The 24,382-nt window shown below is 36.3% G+C and overlaps 1 protein-coding gene across 10 annotated transcripts in view; it reads left to right on the plus strand.

Annotated features, from left to right (window-relative positions):
- Window positions 1-24,382, plus strand: part of RGS7 (regulator of G protein signaling 7) — a 291,703-nt gene that overhangs the window by 239,574 nt on the left and 27,747 nt on the right. For all 10 annotated transcript variants that reach the window (XR_010883712.1, XR_010883713.1, XM_067293359.1 and 7 more), the window contains 4 exons: window positions 6,736-6,800; window positions 8,555-8,631; window positions 8,794-8,875; window positions 23,625-23,699. Coding sequence is in view for 8 of the 10 variants with exons in the window: in XM_067293359.1 (XP_067149460.1) it covers window positions 6,736-6,800; window positions 8,555-8,631; window positions 8,794-8,875; window positions 23,625-23,699 (299 nt within the window). In the remaining 2 variants the exon portion in view is untranslated. The remainder of the gene's footprint in view (window positions 1-6,735; window positions 6,801-8,554; window positions 8,632-8,793; window positions 8,876-23,624; window positions 23,700-24,382) is intronic.

Here is a 24,382-nt window from a genome sequence, read left to right on the forward strand (position 1 = left end):
TTTTAAATTAGATCTGACTACAGGTTATTCCATTTTTTGAGCCAATATTTTAGGTAGCTTGGATCGCCTCTCTTCCATACCTCTTTCTGTCTCCCTGCAGAGCTTTTCCAGGCAACATCATCTGGGGATTTTCATGTGTTAAGGATGGATCTCTCTCTTTCAAATTCTCGATTCTGGTAGTTTTAAATTGCATTCTTTCTTGCCCTTGGTTTATATAAAAAAGCCCTCTACCCCTTCTCTAGATTTATAATCTAATTGTGTTCCTTAAATGTTTTAGCGATTTAGTTTTCTTTGTAGTTAATGTTATTTGCATTTATTAAAGAGTGTAATTCTTTTATAGATCTATGAGGCTGAATGGTGAGCCATTTGCCCACCTGAACGTTGTCATCTTGGTTTGTTTTTAAGAATAAATGAGCCTCAATAACTGGCCCAAAAAGCAAAAATTATTGTTTACTGGGTAAAAGCAGAAGTGACTTAAAGATGGTATAAATAGCCCAGAATGTCGTAATGTTTAAATAGGATATTGATTTCAGTTTTTCTAGTCTGTAGTCATCTTCTGTGCCAATTGTCCTTTAATTCTGATTCTGTCTGACACAGACATTCACAAATTGAGAATTCAGTCTGCCCACAGGGCAATTTGAAACCCTTAGACTTTACAGTACTTTCTGTTTTCTTTGCTCTTTAAATCCAGACTATACATATGCATCTACACACTGTCTCTGAAACCAGAATTTTGTCTTGCAGATGGTATAAATCTAATCTGGCCTCAGGGGTAATGAATGTTCAGTGAAAATTACACCAACAGTGTGGGGCTAAATCAAACTGTAACACTATTGGCACTGGGACAATTATAAAAGGAGTTTTAGTTTGTGTACCTGGTGGTGGATGTGTAGGTGGTGTTATCTGTGATCTTCAGAGGCCCTGTTGTATTTCTGTTGAAGTTAATTGAAGCTTTTTCTCTGCTGTAGTGAGAGAGAGGATTTAGTCCTCTTTTAGCAGTGAGCTTAGATTCCCAGCTTTAAACTTTGGGTGGAACTTTGGGTAAACTTCAGTAAGTGTATGTAATAAATGTGTAATCAGTCCAGTTTCTTGATCCTAGAATGAAACCTGTAATTATCACTATGATCTTCTTTAAAGAAAAAAAATCTATAGAGGCTTCATATCAGCTTTGAAGTACAATTGAACAGTCAAGAGTAGGAAATCAAAAACAGCTAACCATGAAAATGGATGTAATAGATTTAAAAACTTGCAGCAGGAAAAGCCCAAATAACCTTTCCATGCCCAAATGACCTCTTCGTGCAACTCTCAGTAAAACACTTGACAATCCCACTTTAAACTCTCAAATTGCCCAGATTTTTTGCACAGTCAAACAGAATTTTCAAAAACAAGTAGTCTATATTTACTCCATAGCTACCAAAGTGTATTTTAGCACTGGTTCATTTTTCTAAAGCCCATTTATATACATTGCTGGCCATCTTTTTTTATGAAATGTTTTATATTAATACTGCCTTTAAAATTATTGCTAAATCTGTTTTCTCACGATACTCAGTTCTAAAGCAGAAGCTGTAGCATCTAATGTATAATTCACTTTAGTGGAGGCAATTATGTTGATTGCAAAATCCATCAGAATACATTGGCTCTAAAAATAAGACTGTACGTGGCAGTCCATATTTAGTAAATTAAGGTTATTAATCAGACCTTGTTCATTGCATATCATTAATCCATATGTTAAGCATTTTTCAGCAGGTTTGTCAGGGAGAAGCAAGAGTGGGCTGCTCTGCTGGGGAAAGTGAGCAAGAGCCAAGAGTGGCAACAGTGCTGGTAGGGGTAGTGTCCTCACCAAAAAAGTCTACTGTCCAGGCAGGTCCAAAGTCAAACCAGGAAATCAAGTCAGCCTCAGTAAGGTATAGAGCTGGATACCAGCATGCCTCCAGTGTATGTAGGCACAGAACCAGAATCTGCTTCAGGATTGATTGAGCTACAGTTCTACTTTCTTGGTCCTCACGTAAACATTTATGCAGTATATAGAAATGATGTTGGTTTAACTACTTTTTTTCTGAAAAAGACGAGATACCCCAGCTGCATTTTGCACCATTTAGAAGGCTTATGCCTGTCAAGTAATTTCTGAGATGAATTTATACAATAGCAATGAATTTGCTTCATTTTTCAGTTTAGCCACAAACATTATGTATCACACATAGGTTCTCTAAGTGTAACATATCAGTAGTCAATAATACAAAAAATTCTTAAGCTACTGAATTTAAAAAGTGATATTTTAATGCCCTTCAAAATGTATTTATACATACATATTGCATTTCCCATTGTCCATTACAGGACGTAGAATTTGCATTTATTTAACTTATTCACATTTAACTGTAGAAGCAACAAACATTGCAGCATATTTCAGGTTAACCTGAACTATCAATTTATCAGTCCTACCCATGGTCTCAGTCAGACCTGAATAGAGCCTCCCCTCTCCCTTTTTCTCCATTAACTCTTGCTTTTATAGTGCATTTTGTAGTGCATTCTGCTCAAACTTTTAGGGAAGAAAATGAAATCTAGACTTGCACCATAATGCAGAGAAGACATTCTCCTTCAAAAATGGTGATTATTGAATAAATTCAGATACTTTTCCCCTTCTTCAAAGTCTATCATCCTTTCCTCACTCTGTCAGCATCCTTGCTTTTAAGCATAAGCATTCCTGGCTGGAAAATACCATGAGTTCTAATATGGAGCAGTAGGGTAACAGGAAGATACATAAGAACAGAAATAGATTATTTTGACAATTTGCTTCCTTCAGGCACTAGAGCAAACTGCAAAATTTCCAGATTCTGTCAACCTGCCAATACAGCACAATTACTGAGGACCATCTGATAATGATGGAGTTTGATAATTCAATGGAAGATGCAGTTCCAAACATCTCTCATTAACAGAAGATTAAATGACCAGTACTGAGCTGGTATATCTTCTCCATTATTTTAATTTCCATTCTACAAGTGCAGATGTTCATGCTTTTAGAGAAAAGATGGGAAACAATGTTGGGTACTAGGTCATCATGCTTCCTGGACAGAAAAGTGTATATGAAAATAGAATAGCTTTCAGTTTGAAAACCTTCCTGCAGATTTTACTCCCATATCAAGCTCTAAAAACACTGACAATCCATACAAACTTTGGGACTAGAAAAGCAGACATTTTCATTCTCTGAAATGCTGGGGACTCATGACTCTGCTTTAACAGGGAAACAGGGGACTCACGTCCTCTCCAGATGCTGCAGATCAGGCTGCTGGAGACATATAGTTACTTCCCACACATTTCAGTGCAGAAAAAGAGTGGTACTTAAGAAAGATGGCAGCATCCCTATTTCAGATCTCGGTGTTCTTAGTGCCAAAAAACCAAAACTTCATTTCTCTGTGCATTCAAGGCTCTGCCTGAAAATGAGAGTGATTTTCCAATTCTTTTGTATTCCAACATATTAGTAGATTTTGTTACAGACAAGCCAAAGACCTACGATTAAGAGACTGTGAACTGGTCAACTCAAATTCTTGAGCTGCTGCCAGCTTCTCATGTGACTACAGTAGCTCTTAAATAGATCCTTAAATATGCACTTTTATAATAAGGGTCTAATTGTTAGCACACAGCAATGGCAGTAGATTGAGCCAAAGAGTAGGAATGTCCTTTAGGACTACTTTCTTGTGCATTAATAGATACGTTTTTTCCCAGATAAGTAAATCTTTCTTGGGCATACTCTGCCTTATCCACTCTGGCACATGGAAACACTTTTAAGATAAAGAATCCAAGCCACAGGTATTGCAGTCTTTAGGCTCTTGAAAGGGAGGGAATCTGGGTACTCCAGAGAAAAAGGTCTGAGGGATGAGCATAGTTTTTCAAATCTTGGCTAAGAAATGCGAATACTGGGAAAAAAAAAGCATGCTTGTTTATGATGGACTATTTGCTATAGAGCTGGAGCAAAAAGTATCATTAAAAGAACTCTGCAGGGAAGATATTGCAGTACAGTCACACAGTGAAGCCAGGTTTTCTCAGACACAATATTAGGTAAATAATGTGGTAAGCTAATTCCTCTTTCCTACTTGTGATGACCTGGTGGTTGTTTTGCCAGTGCTGAGTACTCTGTGATCTAAAGATGCTTTTTGGTTAAAACCTGTCCTGATAGAAAGATGCGTAGTAGGGAAGAGTATATGCACAATGCAAAATATATGCAGAATTGGACTCAAGGAAGTGCTAATCTAATTAAAGGTTTCTGAGCTGAAAATCTTGTCTACTTTTTCAGTCATATTACTTCTCCCTGCAGATCTTGTTCCCTTGTGTCCTTAGACCATCAAAGTTACCACACATTGCATTGCAAGTCTTGGTATATCAAGATGTTCCCTATTTAAAATCCATTTTTCAAGGATTTCAAGCATTTTTTTCCCCATGGAACACTGACCTTGAGAAATTGAGAAATTTGAGCCTGTACTGCTAAATACTGTTACTGTCCAGAGATACTCTGAGGGAAACAGTGAGTGCCAAGGCCGTTGGACCTGCTGGGCATCACATTTAGCAACCCAAGAGGAGTACCCTGGATTTGGGTAGGGAGTACTTATGTTTCAGGCTACATCCAAATAAAAGTAATGTCCTAGGCTTATGACTTTACAGTGTATGGAATGTGATCTGGAAAAGCCTTTGAGCTGGAGAAACCTATACAGAGACCATGAAAATGTGTTTTTCAAGAGGTTAACCAAATGTAGAGAGCAGGGAGTTAACTCCTGGAATTCTTAGAGCCATCTAATCATTTCTAGTAAATATGTATTTTAATGCTAATTTTTTTCAAAGGTTTTGGTTTTCTTCTTGTTCAATCAAATTTTGAATGAAAATAATTCAAGTAATTTTGAAAGAAAAGAGAGATAATGCTTCATTGCAAGAGGAGCTAAATGACAAAGACAATTTCTGTCTTCAATATTCTCCTACCAGTGTGGATGCAGCCTAGGTACAAAGGGTGCGGAATTCATTCCCTCATCTTGTTGTGACATTTCAGCATGCATTCCAATGCTGGAGTGCAATTGTACACTGATTTTAAAATACATTGAAACCGAGGCCTATAAATCTGCATCCTCTTGCTATACTTGTTTGATGTGTGGATTTGTATCTGTATTTATAGACTTTGCAGACACAAAGATACTTTGGAATCAGAGGGCTTATAAGAGTAGAGTAAGAGGCTATGGCTTCTTAAGGGAAAGTGAGAAAGTATGAAAGAAAATCGACCAGATGATAACACACACAAAATGAAAAAAAAGAAGACAAAAACTGTATCAGGCATAACTTCATTTTCCATCAAGTATCACCTGGAGCCCCAGTTGCAGTTATTAGAAGTGCTTGTCATCAGTTCCACTGAAATAATCTAAATCCATTGGAGTGGGTTTCCATGCATTTGCAGATGATTCATCTGAAATAAATATATTTCTATGGAGTTGTAAAATATAATTGCTTTGACTACTTTAAAAAGCAAAGCTCAATTTGAGATAAGTACTTCATTCCAAGTGATTGCAAGAGTTCAGTTCCTATATGAAGTTCTTACTCTTTGTGTCTGTAGTGGACGAGCTGGCAGTCAGGAGACAGGAACCGTGGTCCATTCCTAAGTACAACCCAATGAATGCAGGCTCTTTTGGCTAATTAAAAGGATGACAGATAATCTAAGGTTTTCTTAGCTGCACAGATCAAGAGATTCTTCCATCTCACACATGTGAAGGCACTCTGATGAATTGAAATGAGTAAAATATTGCTCCCAGACCTTAGTAGGAGGAATTCTACTGCTCTCCTCATCTTACTAGTGGGGAAACCTGTGCAATATTCAGACTCGGTGTGAAGTATTTGTTGCTAAATATAGCCTATTGGAAATGTATTTCCTTCAAGGGGAATAGAGTGCATAAAGAAATCAGTATGTTTTAATGTAATGCAAACCACTGTGCTGTTTATGTAGTCTTAAGTTTCATTTTCATCCATTCATCTTTTCAGTATTTAGTTGTCTGTATTACATTCTATTAATTAATATTCTGTTCAGTGAGAAAGGGGTGAAGCCAGCACAGCTGTGCTGAAGGATTTTCGATTTAGAAAATTAATAAAAGAATATGTTTTCTCATTGTATCACTGTATATGATACTCCTTTTTCATTTTTCAGTCTCACATTATTTTCTATTTTAAATGCTGATTATAGCAGACTATACTATAAGAGATGTGAATTCTTACAGAATTAATTTTTAGAAATGATTTTCTCAGACTGAAGTTTAATAATTTCTATGAAAGGGAGAAATAAAACTATATATATATATATATATACACATTCTCAAAAAACCTATTTGACTAGTATAGAAACATCTCCTGATAAAACTGTTACACTTTATGGATAATACACACACAGTTTAAAAAATATTTTTTGCTGTTTTCTCTTTAACACACTAGTTCCCTGGCCATGAAACAACCTCACGCCAAGTGTCTCATGCATTTTGCATGTTATGTCTGTTATATAAAGCAGGATTTATAATTATTTAATGAATCACTGTATCTGACCCATCATTTTAGTTATAATACTTGTAGCATTGATCCCATCTTTAAAGCTCTTTAGAGCAGAGGGAGAAATAAAAAAAAAAAACTAGCAGTAAAATGTAGATGAAGCCTCTTGATTTCCAGTTTCCTGTGTTTATGAGACAGTAGCAAATTATGTATTATTTTATTCTGTTCCAGCGGTTTACCTCTGCAAGCGGACAATGCAAAACAAAGCAAGGTTAGAGCTAGCAGACTATGAAGCTGTAAGTACCTGGGGAAAAGTAAATTTGTTTGCCGGGCCTACTTAGCATGTAAAGTAATATTAAGCATGAGGACTATAGGCATTATGTGTGAAGATTTATTAATTATCTAGTTTTTGCCAGCACGTGGGTCTGACAGTGCTCAGGAGTCATAAATGCTGTTTGAGAGACCATAGTGAAGGCCGGCTGGGTGAGAGCTAAGATTTTGGTCCATCTCTAATCTTATTTGGCTTAGATCATCATGCCAGGATCAGAAACAACTGTTCACAAATCTCAGCTATGCCTCAAATATTTGAAAGTGATTGTATCTCTACTTTGTGTAGGGTTTGAATGAAGGAGCTCTAGCAACATTTTCAAAAACACTTAGTAGCTGTAGAAATATAAATCTCATCCTCAAAAGGATGAACACGAGAAAGAGGGGGTTTGCCTAGGTGATGAGGATGGCACTCACTAAGGAGGGTGAGATGTCTTGAATTCCATCCCTATCCCCCAAAAGCTTCTGAATTTTTCATGAAAATGTCAACATAAAATTCATGAACTATCCTAGCTGTGCTCTGAAAGCTGTCCAGCTGTGTTACTATGACATGATAGCAGACTAGTAAGCCAGGCCTCTCAACATGCCAAATACTCCAGCCACAGCACCATGCTGACACACTTTATTGCTTCTTCTGGCACAAGCTTGCTTTTCAGTGTACTGCACTGTGGGGTATGCATAATTTTATACATACATGCCTTAGAAAATTCACCTCTCGTATCCAATCCCCAAGAGCTTTATAAAAGGCTCTGATACTGACAATCTCTAGACTGTATCTTCTCTACTATTTGTGGTCTTTATTTTCAGTAAGTATGTCATAGAAATACTTTTGAAATACACAGAAATACATTTAAAATAACACTATTTGATAGGAGGTTTGCAGACAATTTTTCACTTAATCTCAGTAGAAGTAGTTTGGAAAGGTAACTGGGGCTCTTTCTGGAGAAAGGTAGGAACCTCAGCCTTCTCCATGTTAAGAGACTGCGTGTTGCTGTCATTTAAGCTGGGGAGAGGCTGGAAAAGCTCTGTTACAGACGGTCAAGCTGTTCCAGCATCACCTCAGGAAAGAATTTTGCTAAGGTTTTGCAAATCTTCTTCCTGTTATTATTTAGTAGGCTGTAGCATGTATACCTTTTCTGTACAGCAGTGAAGAACTGTAGTCTGTGGGTTTTTTTAAGGGGGATAACTGTGGATAGTTTGGAAGACTCCTATATTGCCAAAGCATTAATAGTTTCTCATTATTATACTTCAAATAAATTGATACGTAGCCAGCAGTATTCACCACAGTTTGTACAGAAGACTGGTGGAAATTGTAGTGTGGATCATCGGGTATGGAATGTGCTTCTGTTATCTTTCAGTGTTAGGTATTTTTGAGAAGAACATTTCTCTGAATTATTAAAAATTGCTCAGCTAGCAGCTAGTACATAAAAATGCTTCAGAAATCCTGTATTCTGCTAAGAAGGGTGGTATCCACCCTTATCACCACAGTTTCAAAACTAAAATAGGCAGGGCATTCAAAACCAGATATACCTAATATTCTAATCTATATGATATCAAACAGACGCTTTATATCAGATAAGTAAAGGTACATTTACACTAGCACAGGTATCATGACTTGTATTGCATCTTTTTTTTTTCCTTTGAGAAGAGAAAGATAAGCTAAAAACTATTAAACAGTGAATAACTTACAACCTAACCAACTATAATCGTGATGTATTTTCAGGAGAGCTTGGCCAGGCTACAGCGAGCATTTGCTCGGAAATGGGAGTTCATATTTATGCAAGCTGAAGCACAAGCAAAGTAAGTTCCTTTGAAGAGGAGGCAAAGACAAATGAGGCGTTTTGGTTTTGCTTGTTTCGCAAATGGAGAAAGGGAGGGAAGGTTGATTAGACTTGTCATCTCATGTGTTTAAAATTACTGTCATTAACAATGTTTCTTTTAAATATATTACAACTCTGACAGAGTGGACAAGAAAAGAGACAAGATAGAAAGGAAGATTCTTGATAGCCAGGAGCGAGCCTTCTGGGATGTCCACAGGCCAGTGGTGAGTATGTGTGTGACTGTTCCATGTGTGAGCATTATGTGTGGTAAATGTCAGCATCCATGGAAAGCTGTGAAAATTTGGGAAGAAGTAAAAGTGGGTGGTTAACCCCCTACTTTGAGGTGGAGGTTGGGGCCCACCTCCATTTTTGGTAGGATCTGTAGTTTATATCATTCTGCTACTGAAGTCTGCAGGTGTGTGTGCACTCAGTTTTGGGTTTTGAGTGAATAGATTTGTTGTGGCTGAATTTTTAAATCAGAAAAATAGCTGTCTCTGACTATTACCAGCTCACATGTTTCCCAATGTATGAGTCACACAACCAAAATTATCAGTACAGCTAAAAATATTTTTAAATAAATCTGAATTTTTTTTTAATCTGATTTTTCCTTGCTAAGCATTTAAACTTCACTCTGGTCATATTTTCAAGCTTTTTTAATGTACATAAAGGTTAGATATTGTTGGTTTTGAGCTGTGGGGAGTCTTACACTGACTAAACAAGATTTGTCAGAGTTCCCTGTCAAAGTCCATCTGAAATAAAATTAAAAAGAAGAAATAAAGGGTCTTACATAATCAACTCAGAGTTAAGACTTTGAGAAAGAATGCCAAACGTCACAAGACTTTCAGTTAAACTGTGAGAGCTGAATAATGGCACTGTTTTGCTTTACTACAGATTTATATACCTATACAGCTATAGCTATCTATTTTCCTTATACAGAGTTAAGTTTTCATTTTCTGTATACTGAGGATGGCATGAGTACCAGTGAAATAGAATATGGACCATAACTTCCAGGGACACATAAGGACACTGACAAAAAATAATTAAAACGTACTCATTTTTATTGCTGGTTCTTAGATGACTGAAATTATAACAACATTTTTTCTAATTCATTTCTAGTAACTGTTTCTGGGAAGTAAAGTTAGGTTAATGATGTCTGTAGAAAAGGCAGATGTAGTGAAGAAAAAACAGTAAACTTGGGCAGGGTCAAACTGCGTTTGTGAATATGGAATTGGAAGATTGGTAGAAGAAATGGATTTTTAAGTAGGATTTAGAATGTCTGGTAGAGAAAATCATTTAAAGTGAAAGATTCAAATAGCAGGCATTAGGTACAAGAAGACTAGAAAATTATTGTCTAGTCACTAGCATAAAATAAGGAAGGAGGACAGAAAAGAATCGTCCATTTGATGTTCATGGGAGCTACAAACAGAATAGACACAGAATGTTTCTAGGAATTGGAGAAATTTGAAGACTCAGACAGCTTTTGTTCCAGCTGCAGAAATGGAGCTGAGGGTTTTGAATCTGATAACGAGACACTATTTCCAAGTTTGGAAGAGAAGATGAATTGAAGTTTCCAGTTAAGATATAGGCAGCAAATAAGGAGGGAATTAAAGGGACCAGCACGAGAGGAAATTAAATGTGATTAAAAGCTTTGACTGAGCTGTGGTTAAATGTGCCTGGCCCAGCAGATGTTTTTAATCTGGCTGTGGACAGACCTAGGAAATATCAGAGGCAAAAGACTTTGGCTTGGAGTCAGCAATCTAGGCTCCTGACTTTAAGAGAGATGAATAGAAGAAAGGAGAGGGAAACAATGACATTTTGGCTAAACAGCTGTTCTTACTAGTTAGTGAAATACTAATTTTGAAAACAAATATGATATACAGTCAGAGTAAGAGCCAGAAGCTTATTTTAAAACAAAGAAAAAAAAATAAAAGAGGAACAGGCTTAAAAGAGGAAGGTGATGGTAGAGCTAATAACCATTTTTAGTGGCTTTTCTCAAGCCAAAAAATGCCCACCAAAAACTCACAGAAATGTTTCTGCAAGTCTGGAGAGAAAAATTTGGAATACTAGCTAAGAATTGGATAAGAATATGGGGGTTTATGATTATTTTTATTTATTAATTTTTGACTTTTCTTAAAAATTCAGACACTAGGCACAGGGGCAGGGACAGGGACAATTTTTTGCTCAAAATCTACCCCAAATTCAATTTTTTAACTGCAAATGGATTTGGAGAAACACGTTTTTTATCCTAGCTTTTTTCTTTGGGCGAGTAAAGAAATATTATTCAGGGCTTTTTGCAGTTTCCTGGTCCCTAGTTGCTTTATTTCTCACCTGGCTACAGTGCTGGTGCAGAAGCTGTACTCATAGAATATAATCTGTAAATATTAAGTTTGTATTTGATTTCAGAAAGAAATACTTGATGATGAAAGTGATAGAGGAGGGAAGCAAGGAATCAATCCAGAGGGATAGTGAAGCAGTACACTATAGGAATGGGGGCCATGAAAAAAGAGTGGTGGTATGACAGTGAAACCGGGAGAGTGGAAGCCCATGATTTGGGCGTCAGAAATGTCACTGTGACCGATAAGTTTAAAATGAAGAAAATGAGACAGGGCTTGATGTGTCAAGAGCATTTGCCTCAAACACACCTATATTTCATAGCTGCCACGTCAAAGTCCACCCTACAGGTAGTTACAGAAGCCCATACAAGACAAATGGTATTCTCTGAGGGACAGAAAGATGCCTGAAAGTCATCATGGCCATTATTTTTGACCAGATGGCTGGCTAGCACACAAAACTTTTTCCAAGGTTTTCAGACTGAGATGATGTTTGGAGATGAACCAGGGACAGTGGATTTGGGGAGGAGTTTTTTCAAATAGGGTCACCTGTGCTTAAATTTTCTGTTGAGAGGAAGTTAAGAGAATAGTTTTGCTATCACACTATTCAGTTTCCATTTCAGTGTTTACTTTATTATAATTTCACTATGTATTTAATTTTTTATTCTATGTATTTTAGTGTGATGTGGAGGATAATCTCTGTCATTTCTGTAAATTCAAGTTGATGCTTTATGTAGAAAGGCCTTAGCTTGCAGCTACAAAGAGCATGGTTGAGTGCCAACTCTAGGTATGGACTGCAGCATTTGGAGGCATACCTGAACTAGTTTTATTCTTACTAGTTCGATACCAGTCACAGTAAAACCATGGAGACATATGTCAGGGATAGCTGTACAAATTGCCTAGAGATCCTAAGCAGCAGACTTAGAGTGAAGTCTATGCCATTACTTCCACAGTAAAGCCAGTACCTAAAATAGGTCTGAGATGTATTCGCGTATAATGACATGTTTCTTTTTCGTGATAGCAGAATAAAGATATCTAAAAAGCCTTCCTTTTCTTTCCATCTGCCCTGAAAGAGTGTAATTTCTATAATTTTGTAACTTCTATAAATAAAAGACTACAGAACTGAGCAAAAATTGGTTAGGAGGATTAGAGCTTTAGTCAACAAGCAGTAACAAATCAAGCTAAATCATGGAAGTCAGTTGCTTCCAGGCAAAAGAAATTAAGAAGCTGTTCTTGTTTTAAAAGAAATGTTAAACTCCTGATTAAAAACTTTGTAAAAAAACTCATAGCTTTCCTGAATTATTATGTCAGTTTAAAACCCATAATGTTTGTGCTGTTTTAACAACTGTAACAGGTACTAAAACAGTAAATCTCCTGAAAGGTTCTCAAACCTACATCAAATACAGTAGCAGCAGAGTATCTTATGGCTTGCTGTAAAATTAACTCTTTTAGGTAGCAAGCAAGGTCAGCTGATGTATTACTGCTACAAACTATTAAATGGATTCACTTTTCTTCTTGATTTACACATTAATGTAATTCAAATCAAATGCAAAACAAAGGCCTGTTGGCTAGTTGTTGAAATTCAAATTAATTCAGAAGATAATGGGGAAAGCATCCTTTTCTCCTGAAAGTCATCTGTATGCTTATCAACTAAAACAGATATCTTTCTCTAAAACAAAACAGTGTTTGTGTGATTTTATGCAGAAAGGCCACTTAGCTGGGGTGTGTACAGCTGGTAGGGACAGCAGCAGTGTAAAGGGCAAGTGTGGCTTAAAATTAATTCACTCATGATGTAAGATTCAGAAATATGTATGATTTCTGGGTTTGGGGTTTCATGCCACTGTTTCCTGGTAGCAAGTTAGTAAAATGTACTCTTTTCATTTCTTAGAACCTTGTCACACATCTCACACCTTGAACTTTTCTCTCTGTTTAATTTTTTATAGGATTCTATCTCTATTAATCTAACAGTTCCTGTTTACATTTTAAAATTACATTCTCTGTGGTCTGAACATGACCCTCAGCCTCTGAGCCAGTATGTAAGATTGCCAAGTATCTAGAGTCAGGCAGGAGATACTTGTGGTTGTTTGTTCTGGATTTTCTTTTCTTGCTTTTAGATGCTTTTATTTTTAATGACTTTTCCGTCCTGTCCTTCAAGACAGCCTCAAAGACTTGGCAAAAAGACGAATTTAACTTGGCTAAGGTGGAGCAATCCTTCATTTCACACTTCGCATGCTACAAATCCTAGACTCTTCTGGGCCAATTATTTGTTTCGCACAGAACACGTCTGTCTGCTATATCATAATATTTTTGAAGTTATTAAACATCTCCAGGAAATAAATGTGAATCCTGCCATCCAACTTCTCTAGTGATATATCCGCATACAATTTCCAAGTTTTCTTTTGCACCTGTTTCATAATGCATCGTTACAAGGGAGTTACCTCTCCAGTGGCCAGGGAACGCAGCCAATGCAGCTATTGGCGCTCTCACATAATTAGACTAGTGCTAATGCAACAAAGCCTTGTGCAACCTGTCCTTCTCAGAAAAATGGTTTAGCCTTTCTGATCCATACTCTCATCTGTTTGAGACAGATATTTATAAACCTTGTAGTTAGCCTGCTAAGACCAGCCTTTAAGGAAGAATTTGTACTTAGGTTATTTAGCACTGTAATGCGCTATGATACTTGAGTAAGGGTGGGACGGATGGGGAAAAAGAAAACTGTCTTTTTTTTCCCCAACAGCGCAACAAACTGAAAATACTCAAGTGAAAATGGAAGATTATGAAGAAGTCAAACTGTGAAATGGCTAACTGATGAGATGATAGAAGGACACTGAAAAATGAGATGAGGTTCTTGGTTTTTGTTAAGAACCAATTCAGGTCACAAACAGGCAAAGAAGTAAAGATAAGGAATAAGGAATTTCTAGAATAATTACAATCCTTATACACTGAATTTTGTTTTTGTGTGAGTGAAGTTAATCCAAAGCATTCTGTCAAGGATTTTCTCGTAAGTCAAGATGCAGACAATTAATTTCTGAATGTCACCTATATTCTCCTTCTTAATTTTCAGAAAGATGTGGTCAGACTTTCCTTTTGTTAAAAGTTATCTTGCAAGTGAAAACCTAAATCCATCTGTATGGAATCAGTAAAACTGCAGGTGTCTGCTCTTGGGGGAGTCAAAAAAATTAAGTAATAATGACTATGAGTATTTAGCATAGAGGCAGCAAAACAGATAAATTTAACAGGCTTCCATATGTACCAGTGTTGCAAATACTGGAATTTTCACAACCACAAAAATCACATTAATACAGCCTTAATTAAAATTAATACTATTCAATAACAGTTTTTCAGTCATGGCTCATTTCTGGTTCTGAAAACCAGTCACTACAACTAAAATAATCTATTTTAAATTAAGAATAATTAGAAAGTAAGTTATCTTTCAAAAGAATTAAGTCCCTCACTTCACTGCCAATGTAGTAGTATATTCTTTAGTGCTGCTTCTAGTTTTACATATATAAGTTTCAAAAACTCAATTTTAGCATCCTTATTGTATGAATTCAGTGCTATACATTTCTCTGATGTATGAACCAGTCAAAATAAAAAATTCAAAAACAGTATGATAAACGCCTATTCTCTTATGGTAAAAGTCCAGCTTTGCACTAGATCTGTCCTTAACAAGCAAGGAGGTGAGAATGTGAGAATCCATGCTAAGATTTAAGGTGCTCTGTCTCATATGCATTAATTCTATGTATAATTAATTAATATTAAATTTGATAAATTAATATTAAATCTTGAAAATGTCTATGTAGTTTTATTTTCTCCTACTGTTCAAAGTAGGTTCTTATTTTGCACAGCCACTTGAATTCCGTGTGTGTCTGATACTACTCAGGGAAAAGATGTGGGCTCTAGTATGAAAAGACAAATAAGTATAAATAGTAAGTTAGTACAGCTTAGGTTCCTTTTTTTGGAAAGATGTGAAAAACTTTGAAGCATTAAGTGATCCTAAGTTCCATGCTAAGTTATGCTCTCCATTAAGAGACTTGAGTGAGTTTAATTGTACTGCAAACATAACTGAAGTTTGTAAAACTAATTGATCAAATATCTGTTCTTCATCTGATGGTCTTTGAATTTCATTTTTCTTGTCCAAACAAGAGAAACAACTCTACAACTTGTAGTTGAACTTCTATCCATTGACTGCACTCCCTGCCATGTTTTGTTTAAGTCTATATTGTGGAGCAACAGGGGACCTATTGCAATTTTAATAGTAGCCGGAGATCTTCAAAGAAGTCCTTGAAGAAAGCATGTATTGATTTTACTAATTGGCTCAAATAGTAAGGAGTCTCTCCTTCAGGAGGGACTGTCTGTAGTGGGCTTATCTTACACTTAAATGTTTATGCCTTCATCTGTAGTTTATCCAGAATTCATTATTTTTGCAACAGTATATTTGAAGTGGATGAGACAATCAGGTTTATTGCTCATTCATTTCAATTTAATAAATGAGTCTCGAACTATATATTATTTATCTCTGTTCTTTAATGAGTCAAAATGAAATTAGCTAATGAAGACACATATTAAGCATTTAAATTCGTTCTATGCTGCCTGCATAATTCTCTACTAAAACCAACAAGAGAGAACACTTAATCCTAACAAAGCTTTTATTAATTCTTACCAAGATGATCCCTTCCTTTGTAGTAATCAGTTCACTAAGATTTGACACTGAATATTCCTGAGCCTAAAGTAGAAGTTCAATAAATGGATAAGAAAAAATGAAGACTTGTACTTACATTTTTAAAAGCCAACAGGTTGTCTTTATCAGCTGATGTAGACAAGTATTAGTAATTAAGCTGTGTAAGACTAATTTGTTTCAATGATGTTACTTGACTGTAGATCATTATTTTCAGGCATATTTGCAGCATCTTGTTAGATGTATCACATTTTTAAAAATAGATCCATATTACAGAATATAAGCAAATTTGAGGCTGGTCTGTGCAAGTCCATTTCCAAATTGTATTTACTTATTTCAGTGTCACACTGAATCCACACACTGTAATGATTTACCCTGTCTGCTGTTTCATAAAGATTCTATTTAGTAGTACAATGCATCTCTTTTAAGATAAACAATGAAAAGGCTGAAGAAACTGGGGGAAATACCTAGTGCTTTAGTAAATCAAGCGAGTTTCAATAATTTTTTCCTGATTATGTACCAAATTTACGAGGCATAAAACTTGAGGCATATGGGAATGAAATCCGAAACATCTTGCCAAAGAAATTTATATCTGAAAATAATCTTGGATTTTGCTTCCTAATCAACTATGATTAATAGATGTTAATTGGAAGGTGTAGCTGTACTTCCCAGATGAGCTAATTTATAACAGAAGAGAGAGTCCATAGGAAAAGCTAGAAAAATTATGAGCTGATTTTAGAGAAGTTTGGTCTGGAGTTCTAGGGAGATGAAAGAACTTGATTGTATCTGTATATATGGTCATCATCAGACTTACTGCAATCTATACATAAAGTTACCATGGCCATGGACTGTCATCCAAAAAATTTATCTTTCTATGTTTGCTTTTTAATAAAGTTGTAATGCAAGTTGTACCTCCATAAAAGCACTGAAGTTATCTGAAGTTATCTTCACGCCAGGTACCTAACGCCAAACCCCTATGCTTGTGTGTAAGTCATACACCTGAATCAAATGGTGGTGTTTCTAGAGAGGCATCTGTGCTAAAAGTAATCATGCAGAAGCTGGGAATAAGATATTTTTAAAAAAAGAAGAAAAGTGTGACAGAAATGCATACTCTTGGAGAGGCAGGCAGAGAGAAGAAAACTTGGTGCTGATCACTCCTTTTATAATAAATAATTCCATTATAATTAATTAATTCCATCATAATAACTCCATTATATAATGGATCTGGATACTTTTGTAAAACTTAAGGTGCTACTAGTATCAGGGAAGAGCAAAAGTATCTGGTATCACCAGTTGCAACAGGAGAACAAAGACCATGATCATTACATATCTGGACCTTGTGGTGGGGATATGTGCTCAACTTAGTTTGGGGTTTGTAATTTTTGGATGATACTAGCTTTGTGATAGATGGGAGAAGAGTTGCAATTTTTTTCTTTAAAAAAGGAGTCCATCACTTGTATCCTAATAATTAAGCTCACTTTAAGATTGCTCCTGTTTCTTCAAGCATGTTTGATAATTTATTGCGGATCTTGGAACTAGAGATGTTGTCAACAGAAGTCCCAACACTTACACACTTTGGTTTCTCAAAGTTTTTTTTGAAGAACTGCTGAGGCATATGGAAATTGTAATTAAACCATAGAGTTTTGGGGAGGCTAAGAAAATCTGTAAGCGTTCTTCAAATTAGCTACACCTAGTTAATTGCAAATTAAACAAATGAAGAAGTGCTTCAGTTCTATGTAACAGTATTTTTTTTCAACCCAAAGGAAGTGATTCTCTTTGGCTGTATGTTTCTGTAGCCCAGTTCCTGTAATCACTGTGTTTGGCTCTACTTTCTTCAATGCTCTGAGAGAGGCCAACAGAGGCTATAGCGGTACCAATACACGTTCCTACATATCTGCAGGTTCTGGCAACTATGGCTACTGGATTTTTTTCATCACTAATTAGGGTAGATGATTGATAGAACAGTTATAGAGTGAGCTAGGCTTTAAACAACTTCCAGGGCCTATCAGATAACCACCAGGAAAACAATTTTCTGAAACCTTTTTAAAGGTTGGAAATGTACATCTCTCCTTTGACTGGACCCTACGGTAACAGCCAGGCTTTCCAAATCCTCTTAAAAGGGTTGCCACTTGTGTTCAGCACACTTGTAATGTTTCTCTGAGACTTTCTTTTATGCCAGCAAAGTAATTAGGGCTGCAGCTCATTCAAAGCAAAGCCTTTTTACTTTTTGACCCCAAAGTACATAACATACAGTAAGATAAGGTAAAAAATATGTATATCCAAATAATCTATACCTAAACCTCAGTCTTTCCTTAAAAGCCTTGGCAGGTCCTACACACTCCAGTAACTTCCATCTATGGAAAATGAAAGATTGCTGCATTGCAGGAGAATATAGTCTGTGTTTTTCTCTGTGAGAGACTCAGTCCTAGCCATTATTGGCAACTCATTCAATATAGGATTTTAATATCTCCTTTGATGCTAGACTTTGTCTGAGGAAAAATAAACGTTCCCACAGAGCCAGAGTCAAGCTGTTTATTCCTCCAACTAATAAATTCTTTGTTTTTTAGCTGAGCACTACTGGCATTTTATTCTTTGCCTCATTTCTTGTTTTATAATTTTTCATCCTCTTACTCTGCTTTGATATTTAACTATGCACAGTATACACAAGTATACTGGAATACAAAAACTACAAATAAAATGAGCACTGGTATTCTGCTTATCATTCACTTAGAAGTGAGTAATATGAATACTGACTGTTCAGGGTTAGAAGACTCCCTTCCTAGCAAAATGACAGAAACAGCAATAACGACAGAAAGAGCAAAATAGATTGGTACAGGAGGCAACACTAATATTTGACACATAGGAAATTTCAAGTTTTAAACTTAATATATTTTTGATAGTCTGCTATTACAGATAATGTAAAAGATAACTTTCAATCTGTGCCTTCTCTTTTACATTTGTGTGTGTTTGAGTTGTTCTGCTCTTTTTTACCTTTTCCAGTTGGAACTCAGGATCTGCCATGTTTGTGTCTGGGTACATTATTTAAACCTGTAGTGTTTAAATTTGAAATAGGTGTGATGAGCTCACTCAGCCTGGAGATCTTGAAATTAAATATTTTGCAGCTAATCTCAGCAAGTTAGCACATGCCTGTAAAACAAATATAACAAATCTATTTCAAAGTGAACCAACATTGAAATGCTTGACAAGTCCTTGTGCAAGGAATGCAAATCAATCTGTCTAAATATTTACTGCTTTAATGCATCCTGAATTTATGGGTGTGCATACTGAAATGAGGTGATTCTTTTAAATATTGCCTGTGTCTTTTTAGCTAACGAAGCTATGAAATTTAATTTTCCTTAAGTCATCATTAGGTTTGTCCGTATGGGTTGACAACACATCATAGACTGTTTTTTGAATTTCAGTCCCTGCAACATGAGAATATCATAGGCTAGAATCATACCAAAATTTAGGCTGAGAGGGACTTCTGGAGGTCATCTAGTCTTACCTCCTGCTCAGAGCAGTGCTAAGTTGAATCAGATTGCCCAGGGCCTTATCTAATCACCTTCTGAAAATCACCAAGGATGAAGATTGCACAGCCTCTCTGGGCAACTTATTCCAGTATTTATCTGCTCTTGTTGTGAAGAATATTTCCTGTGTATCTGACTGGCATAGCCCTTACTGCAATTTCTGACTGTTGCCTCTTGTGCTTTCACTGTGCACCTCTGAGACAAGTTGGGCTCTGTAACCCCCCACTAGATAGTGGAAGAGAACAGTTACTCCCCAATTCTGCAGGTTAGAAGGACTCGGTTTCTTCAGCCTTTCTTTGAATGTCACACATTCCAGCCTCCTAATCATCTTACTGTTCGTCCCCTGGACTTTTATATTTTAAATATATTCCTTGTTTTGATTGAGGGACCCAGATCTGCTCTCAGCATTCCAGATGCAGCCTCATGATGCTGAACAGAAAGAAATAACCACTTCCTTTGCTTGCTGGCTACACTATTACTAAGGCAGCTTGGTTGGTGGTTATACTTTATTGCTGCAAGGATGTACTGCTGACTCATGTTCAGCTTCTTGTGCCTCAGATCATTTGCTACAGAGTAGTGACCGAGCCATTCTGTACCCAGCCTATTCCCATGCATGAGGTTATTCCCTCCCACATACATGGATTCGTTTGTCTCAAATATAGCAAAACTTCTGGTTATTCTTCGTTGAGTAGATTCACAGTTAAATAGCTGTATTCTTTAAGAAAAAAAAAGTCCAGTTGCCTTCAGTATGAAAATTAATTTACTTTCTGGTGAGGATTTCACGTTTATGAGCATTGCAAGTGTGTCATAGCAAAGAATTTTTTACATAAAAAGGTGTTGGTAGCAGTTGCTTTTGGCTATGTGGCCAGGCAATAGAAACACTATGTATAGAGGAAACAGGGAAGATACAAACCATTTTGTTTATACAAGGCCCTTGGAATGTGTAATGATGTACAGTGAACAGACGTTAAATATTAGCAATTCTGCACTACCTGGATAGAAAACTACCATGGCTAAAGCATCACATTTCCCATTTGATGTACACAATAAATGCTTCCAAACAGTTATTACAGGTGTCAAAAATTAATTCACTGTTAGCGCTAGTACAAGAGCTTAGTTAATTAATTCACTGTTGCCGCTGTTATCAGGGAAAGATTATGATTATCAAGTGCATTTTTTTTAACTAAACATACCCCCAGGTGGTCGTTGTTGTCAAATGTTGACTCAAGTCAGATGCAAGCATGCAAATCCCAAGAACTGCAGGATCTAAATCTGCCACTTTACCAACAGGTGGAAGCAAGGCAAGGGAGGCTTCATCCTTCAGCTGTGTTTCTTGGAGGATTCCTGTTATATAGCTTCCTAGGGAGCATCGACAGAAAGTAGTACTGTTAGGACTTCATATCTGCATGATAATTCAGTAATTGAAGAAGGGATTAAGAAAAATCTCATACATGTAGTAAAAACTTCTTTGATATTATTTAGTTGCATCCATTTATCCAAGCACTGAATTTGTCATCATTGGAGTGACAGGTTCTCTGTGGTAAATTAATACAATGGCATTTATACTTTGGGATATGGGAATGTTAACTAATAGATGAAAAGAAGCTAAATTTCCTTTGAATATATGACATCATTTCAGCAAGCTTATTTCAAAACAGAAGAGGGTCAAATTCTACCTTGGTTATGATATTTCTGTATGATAATTTCAAGAAGGTCACTGGACTTTCCCTGGGGGGCAGAACTGTTTTCATATAGAATATTAGCCCTGAAAGAAATAAGCATTCTGTTTATTCACATAGAGAAGGTTTCACATCTTCCAGAAAATCTGTTTAAAAACTATTTACAGTATTAGTATGCAAATTATATACTACACACTAAATGGGAATCTTGCAGCAGAACGCTATGACAGGCATCTCACTATTTGAACCATGGTAGTCCGGTTAAAAAAGCAACACAAAAAGAAAACACAGCTGGATGTAATTGTATCCAAACACATACTTATTATGTTAATGGGGGCATGTGAATAAAATGCAGTGTGGTCCAGCAAAGGTTTTCCCACAAAGACTCTGAATAGTTTTAGCAATATGTTCAAATAATGGAAGCTTTTGTTTTCATTTTAATTCAAAATATGTTTGATGTTTATTCCTAAATAATGACAGATGAAATGTGGCATCACCAGAGAAGCAATAAATCTCATATAGCCTTCAGTATCATCTTAATAGATTGTCTTTGGTTGAGAAGTCAGTATGAATTATGGCCCCAATTCCATTAGGTGCTTCCAATAATATAATTTCAGTCAGATTAGGAGAACAGTATTATAAATGCTAATGATCTATGTCCTAAACTCCTACTGTTGCCACAGGTTGTCAGGGTACTGGTATGTCCTTTAGGTATTTTCCCTTTTGTCCTGAAGCTTCCTGACCTGTCGCTGCGTGTACCTGCCTGCCCCTGCCCTCCTGTCGCCTCCCACTCAGCTATGCCCCAGGGCCGGCATCTGCCTTGACCACTTCTTGCTGGCACCCCTGCCAAAGCAGGCCAGCGTCATAGATCTGTTCGTACCAATTGATTGCTGGTGGACTTGAAATCTTTCAGAATAAGGGGCTTCAGAAGAGTTTTACGCCTTTTTTTTTTTCCCCTAGGACATACTTTTAACAAAGCATAACTGAAAACCAAATAACAGCTTGTGCCTTATGTAAGCGTGGCTACTATTTGAATTGCTGCATTCAAAGGCCGTAGATATTATTAAAAGCTCATGCCTTCTTCACTGCCAGCTTCTGGCATAATCCTAAAGTAGATGCATTGTTTTCTTTTTAACTTTATATCTCAGTATACTGCCCTGTGAAATTGCTTTCTGCCTTTAAATTGACTGTCATGCAGAGTTTCATATTTTTCAACCCACCTTTTTCTTTGAGAGTTGAAAGATATTCTGAGTTAAAAGACTGTGCCTGTCTTTTCACAGGCACAAAGTGTGCCTACCCAAATCTAGTTCAATAGACATGTAAGATGCAGTCGCAAGGATATTTTCTCAGTGCCTATTTTTATTCTTGGTAAGGAAGGAAGAACAGTTTATGCTGCTAATGTAATGTGGTCAAAGCATACATTAACATATTATTTTAAAGTAAAAGCTTATTTATAAATTTAAGGAACACAGTGGCTAAAAATTGATATGTTATTTAAAATATTTTTGTATCATTGGCCTGTTTAATGAAATATGTTAGTTTCTTGACTCCACCTGTCTAGGAAAGGTTTAAAATTTTTATCTGAAAAGATATACAGCCACAGATATCAAGGGTTTTACATTACATTGAGGAGACATGGCTTGTATCATTGTCATGATAATCAGTCCAGTCTGATTGTCTGGCAAGTAAATTCTAAGTGTAGCTACTGCCACAAAAAGAAATCTACTCCCACTAAAGATCTACTCACACTAGAGAGTAGATTTCCTACTTCCAACTCTCAGTGGGAAATCTACTCCCATTAAAATCAATTGGTAAAACTCACCTGAGAGCATAATACTTTTAGTTGCTTCCAGCGAACACTTTTCTACCCAAAATTCATGCTTACAGAGAGGTGTGAAAATTAGAAGAAACTAGGGATTTGTGGTTTTTGGGAAGGTACAGCATTGTGAGACTGAATCTTTGAAAGCCAAATAGAATGTTTTGGAGAGTCATTCTGTTTAGACAGCCAGTCTTCTGTTGAGGCTGTTGAAGCCTGTTTTTCTTTTCTGAAGAAGCAAATCCCATTTTGCCATTTTATTTTCTCATTTTTTAAAAAAGATCATCTTTAAGAAAGCGATCCAGAAGCAGAGACTCTTGAAGGAAGCCTGGGGTTCATAGCTGAAGCGGATATTGCACAGTTCTATTTATTTTGTCTCATTAGGTCGCCCATGCTTCTTAAAAACCAAGGCAGAAACACATGACTTATTTCTGTTGTCCTGAGAGTTTATTTTATTTCAGATTCATGATGTCAGGAGCTCTAAGCACATGGGCTTCAGTGACTCATCCCCAAATTCCCAAATACTGCCAATAACAATTTAACTGAAACTAGCACCCCTCTGTGCTGCAAAGGCCTCTTATAGTAATCATTTGGATATCTTCTGCTTCTCTATACATTGCTCTTAGTACTTTCAGCATGAAGATACACAGTAAAACATCATAAAAGTCATCACGGGGTCCAGCAAAGCAGGCTGATTAGCAAAAGAATCTCTTTACAATAAGCCACACAAAATGGTACTTGCAGTGCTTCCTTAGATGCCATGTTATTTAGGATTTAGCACGTCTTCTCTAGAAACTATTGCAGAAGGACATCAAGTTGCTATATGCCGCTGGTTATCTGTTTTCTTACCCTTACAAACTGAAGAGGAGAATCTCAAAGAAAATAGCGTGGAGTTCATTCTCAGATTTTATCCTTGTGCTTTCTTTTCTTTTTCTTTTAATAGCCTGGATGTGTAAACACCACTGAAGTGGATATAAAAAAGTCTTCAAGAATGAGAAATCCCCATAAAACGAGAAAGGTAACTAGTACTATTATATAAAAAGCAGGAAGGGGGAGGGGGGGATTTACAGTGTGAAGTTCCACAGTTTCTTAAAATAATTTGTTCTTTCACTCCAGTGAACAGATACATGAACATATTTTGTTATTTCATAAGCTCTTAAATTACTCAGTATTAACAAATTTGCTAATAATAAAGTGCTATCACATAAGAAGGCTTTGGAGAAATACACAGAGACTATGAAAATGTAACCGATTTTGCATGCCTTATGCATGTTGTTCAGTAGATTGAATAAAGCATGTTAAAATGTTTCTATCAGTAGTTGAGGAAAATAATGAAAAATGCTATATAATCTATAATAGCAGTACTTCTTGTGCTGTCCTGAATGAAAAGGGTATCTCTAGTTTACAGATATCCCCCAAATGGTTGACCAGAAACTGTAGAGGAAATAGGCTTCATCTAAATTAGGTTCCAGACATGAACTGTACAGGTTCTCTAAGGATTTATAAATAGACTGGACCAACACTTTCTATCAAATCCTCTGTAGCATAATAATGTAGATTGAGTCCAACTTTAAAGTACTCCCTTCGATGTATATTCTAGTGTCAACCCATGGAAAAATCTGTTTTAAAAAGGAAACTGGATTTATAGAAAGTTTTAGCATAGCTTATTTACGGTAGTGAAAGCTCCAGATTATAGTAATT

This window comes from Apteryx mantelli, chromosome 3 (genome assembly GCF_036417845.1).
Source record: "Apteryx mantelli isolate bAptMan1 chromosome 3, bAptMan1.hap1, whole genome shotgun sequence".
Taxonomy (NCBI): Eukaryota; Metazoa; Chordata; class Aves; order Apterygiformes; family Apterygidae; genus Apteryx; species Apteryx mantelli.